The sequence below is a fragment of the Amphimedon queenslandica genome, unplaced genomic scaffold (assembly GCF_000090795.2).
Source record: "Amphimedon queenslandica unplaced genomic scaffold, v1.1 AMPQUscaffold_13395, whole genome shotgun sequence".
NCBI lineage: Eukaryota > Metazoa > Porifera > Demospongiae > Haplosclerida > Niphatidae > Amphimedon > Amphimedon queenslandica.
This window is the reverse complement of record NW_003546369.1, coordinates 17,014-21,689: the sequence shown is the minus strand read 5'-3', so window position 1 is coordinate 21,689 and position 4,676 is coordinate 17,014. Positions and strand designations below refer to the sequence as shown.

Sequence of the window (4,676 nt, the reverse complement as noted above, 5' to 3'; positions counted from 1 at the left end):
TAGCATCAGTAATACCTTAAAGCCATTTATTTTTAAGTGGACAAGTATTTGCGATTTGCTAATGGTACTGATTTAATGTGTACTAATTTTTGTAATTTTGCTCTTTTCTCAACTAATAACCATTAATAAATCTGGATTATTGCTGTGACTTTAAAACCATTTACAAAAAATAGTACTTGCAAATAATATTGAATTTAAGGTATAGTTTTAATTGGGACACTACATATTCCCATCCACACATGACTATATGAACTTAGTTTTTTGACAAAAGATTATCAGCGATTACACTATGATACTCACTAATATCATCCAGTATAGTTTGTCCTAGTGATACATTAGTACTTATTGTGCACAATACATTAGCAAATGTATGTAAACTGTTGGGATCGGTTTGAACAGCTTCTTTGACAGCAGTTAATAGAGCCTCACGTTGATTAGGAATAGAGGGACTAGCTGACACCACTCTACTAACTGCTTCTTGTGTTAACATACATTCAGCATAAAGTAACCGAGCAATAGCAACAGAATCACAAAGAGACTGAGACAGGACAGTACGACGATTATTAAAAATATTAATAAGAACATGATGTTCTATGATAGAAAATACAATGATTATAGTTACATACAGTTATGGTTGACTCACTTAACTTCTCAGCTACAGCAGTTTCATTCATAGATCCTAGAGCATCTGACAGTGAGTTCAAGTTGGCTCCTCCTCTGCTGTCAACATTATCAGCTCTACCTAACCATTGGGAGAGGCACTCTGTCATACAACGAGATACATCATGAGGATGATTCTTTTCTATTGTATCTAGTGTGTTCTTCTTTAGTCCTAGTCTCAGTCCCAGCTTATACCATTTCTTTTCTGGAAAGCAACATTTCTCCAATAAGTCAAGAACATTAATCAAGTCACCAATATCTATCAGTCAAAATCAAAATTTCAGATCATATAATACCACATGACTACCTAAACATGCTTGATTAGTGGCCATAATTCCATTAAAAGAAGTTGCCCCAAGGCCAGGGGCCTCAGAACTGAATTACTGAACAGCACTCTTTTCTTAGTCTTTACCAGTCCGGGTAAGCCCTTCTTCTGCAGATTAGAAGGGGCGCGCCAAGACTAAAATTTTATAATATTTTTTAAATTCGCCTGTAAATTTGTAATCCGGGTCTATTTTCCTTTATGCCAGTAGCATGACTAGCATCATAAATATAGCATGCAGATTTATAACAGAAAAGTGATGAAAAATAATTTCAACAATAAAAATTTGAAGTTATACAATAATTAATTGTGTGGACTTGCAACAAAAGGAGTCACTAAAGAACAAACTAACTACAAAAATTATTAAATAAAATGTATTTAGAAAAACAATTTTATTTTAAAATAATTATTAGCTAGGCAGCGATTAATTTTTTGGCAGAGTAGTAATACAACTTGATACGAAACTCAAAATCAAACCAATCCATTTCAGTTAGTCAGATCAACGTCTACAGCTACATTGTGTAAGTTCAGTGTATGCACGTTGTGATGTGATCCCTAATCCTCTTCAACCTACAATAAAATAAATGAGTGCATGAATAATTTAGTCACAAAAAGCAGAAGCCTCCAGTATAATACTACTGTATACACTAAAGTAAAGGTAATCATTAACTGATTGTACATGTACATGATGAAACATGAGGTTTACTGACCTTGCTTCCTCTGCCTCTTGTATTTCTGATCTCTCTTTATCTCTTAACTTTTTCATTTTCTCTCTATTGTCTCTAAATAATTATAAACAGTAAGAGGTGTATGTAAGTGTGTGTGTACACATAATGTGTGTGTGTTCATTAGTACTTGTAATATATGACATATCCATCAACATATAGTCCTGATACTAAGTATCTGTCTGAATGCCATGTCAATTCATTCTCAATATCAAGACATGATATCTCAACTGGAAATGATTTACCCTAATAGAATACTATAATATGTGTATGCTTCAATGATTAACCTGTGAAAAAGAGATATACTTAGCAGGAACTCCACTTAACTCTGACAACTAAAAACAACAACAACAACAACAATAATAATGTAATAATATACTGATACATGTATGCAATCAATCCTTATTATAATTTCTTATAGTACCTTTTTAATAAAATGCTTAGTATCATATATATCATCCAGTATAATTTCTTCTATTGGATCAACTGAACATTGTGATGGACGCCATCTTATAACATACACCTGCCTCTGTTCATAATGCTTCTTCTCCTCTAGTCCTAATTAAATAAAAATTAATGTATTGACTACTATAGATCTATCATGTAAAGTACACTGAAAATACCATAATTATAGCACTTTAATTTGGCAAAGTTTTATTTGCCCAATATTAAAACCGTCAATCATTAATGCACGTGCTTAGTACTGCATGTGTACACAAAATCACCAAATTAAAAGCCGCCAAATACAATTTTACAACAAAATTGCCAAAATAAAGTGCTATACAGTATAATGAGATATGTTGACCTTTTAATGGTTCCACATACATTTCCCTAATGGCATGAATAGTATTAGTCCAATGATGATCAAGATATACTCTACCAGGGGTCATTCTATTCTTGAAACGTAATCTCATTCTACACAATGAATCATATGATAGTCACATGGTGTACTTACTTGTCTAATTCAAGGACACAGTCGATTCCTTGTACTTTTGCTTCTTCAATAATTTGTTTCTTAAATTCTCTCACTGGTGTACTGCTAGTAACAATAGACTCCATCATAAACTCACAAAACTAAAAATAAAATAAAAATAAGTAATAATTATTAATGTTTTTTACCTCTATACTGTTAACTTGTAATAAATATAATTTAATTCTGTGCTCTCCTTCTTGTAATGGTCTGAGTTTTACTATCAACTAGTAAAAGCAAAGTAATAAAGAGATGAGTGTGTGTTATTAGTACTTAAAGTACAGTAGGTATAATGGAAAGAAGTGAATGATCAAATAAAATGCTAAACTACATGCTTACCTTTGATTCAGATACATTCATTAATATCTCATCCAGGTTCTTCAATTTATAACCATTGATTCCATACACTATAAAACCAGTAGGTGGTACACGAATCAGTGGAACTAGCTCCTCCTTCAATTGAGCTAATGTTATTCTCTTATCAACTTGTACCTGTACCTCTGTATTGAATATAATGTTTAATGATCTTTTTAAAATAATAATACAAAATAATATTTATCATCACTTCTTTTTTCCCCTCTATTTTCTTCTTCTATTGTTATAATTTTCATTATTATTTTTCCATTTCTTTTATTAGTTGTAGTGGGTATGCTGGCTTTAGGTCCAGGAGGTATTGTAATGTTCAGTGGTATCCAGTTGAAGTCAAATTCAATACATTTGTACATCAAACTATCTCTGAATCCTTTTTGATAATCTTCAGGATCTGATGATACATACAGCAACTGAGTATGTGACTGTGCGTGTGTGTGTGTGTGCAGAAAAAAGACAAATGTATATAAATGAATATCAGTTAAATAAATTAAAATAATAGACATGAGCTAAAATTGCTCAATGACACACAGCTGTCAAGTACCAATACAAATTTTTGACAAAATCACAAAATAAAATCCCCACTAATGTTTTGATAACAGACCTTACATACATTATTACATACGTATGCGTGCATAACTGTATAACCAAAAACTGCCATTGATTTAGCAATTTCATTCACATTCACAAACTAAAATCCTGTGTGATTGAAAATGAAAGTAAACTTTGGCTAAGTGAAAATTTGATCCCTCAAAAGCTTCCAGCTATAGTATAAATAATGCATGAACTAACACTGTTGTGTCTTCTCATGTTGAATATCTCCTTTAAAGTACCTCCTACATCACTAATATCACTGACTGAAATATCACTCCAGTAATCCTTCTCTCTCATTACTAGTCTCATACATGATGAATTGAGATTATATACCTAGAGAAAGAAATGGACCAAATCAATGGAGGAAGAGAAGGTATTACTAACAATATCAGTATATCCTTCCTCTCCTATATGGCGTTTTAATTCTTCAACAGTCAAGCCTAGCTCTGCTCTCATTGGTTTAGGTGAACTTACTACACCACTTGCAAGATGAATCACTGATATTCTTAGATTAATACCTAAACCATCAAACACATGTACATGTAATTATAGATATTGGAGTAAATGAAAGGTATCAAAAACTTCCATTAAATTTTTGGCACAAAATGCTAGTTACCTACACCGTAATAATTTTTTATATGTATATAATAAATTATAAACAGCACAGCTTCATAATGGTATTTCTCAAAATGTGTCTATTATACATAAAAGAATGTGCATGCCCTCAAGTGTACATCAAACTTTGTTTTCATATCACATTTAAATATGCCAACCATTGAACTGTAAAAAAAAGGTACAAAATACCTTGCAAAAACTTTGAATTGATTATGAATCAGTCACCAAATCTGTCATCAGAGTAATTTTTATTGCGTGTTTTCAATTATGTAAAGAACCATAAAAAATTTTTAAAAACAAGATGAAGCAGCATTCTAAAGCAAATTTATAAAAAAGTAACAGAAACAAGGGCAAGTAGGATTTCGAACGAACAATGAAAATACGAAATGAAAATCCTACTCTTGTGACGCAAATTCTACTC

The 4,676-nt window shown here is 31.7% G+C and overlaps 2 protein-coding genes across 3 annotated transcripts in view; both read right to left on the bottom strand.

The window, feature by feature from the left end:
- The window catches only part of LOC109582201 (uncharacterized), a 3,472-nt gene extending 2,480 nt beyond the window's left edge, over positions 1-992 (bottom strand). Inside the window, exons 1-2 of the mRNA XM_019996850.1 lie at positions 968-992; positions 783-919 (exon numbers count right to left, since the gene is read on the bottom strand). Of these exons, the coding sequence (XP_019852409.1) occupies positions 783-919; positions 968-992 (162 nt within the window). The remainder of the gene's footprint in view (positions 1-782; positions 920-967) is intronic.
- Positions 993-3,040: 2,048 nt separating this feature from the next.
- Positions 3,041-4,676, bottom strand: part of LOC109582223 (uncharacterized) — a 2,865-nt gene continuing 1,229 nt past the window's right edge. For both annotated transcript variants that reach the window (XM_019996879.1, XM_019996878.1), the window contains 3 exons: positions 4,025-4,158; positions 3,839-3,973; positions 3,041-3,471 (listed from right to left, as the gene is read on the bottom strand). In XM_019996879.1, coding sequence (XP_019852438.1) covers positions 3,208-3,471; positions 3,839-3,973; positions 4,025-4,158 — 533 coding nt within the window. In that variant the 3' untranslated portion in view covers positions 3,041-3,207. The remainder of the gene's footprint in view (positions 3,472-3,838; positions 3,974-4,024; positions 4,159-4,676) is intronic.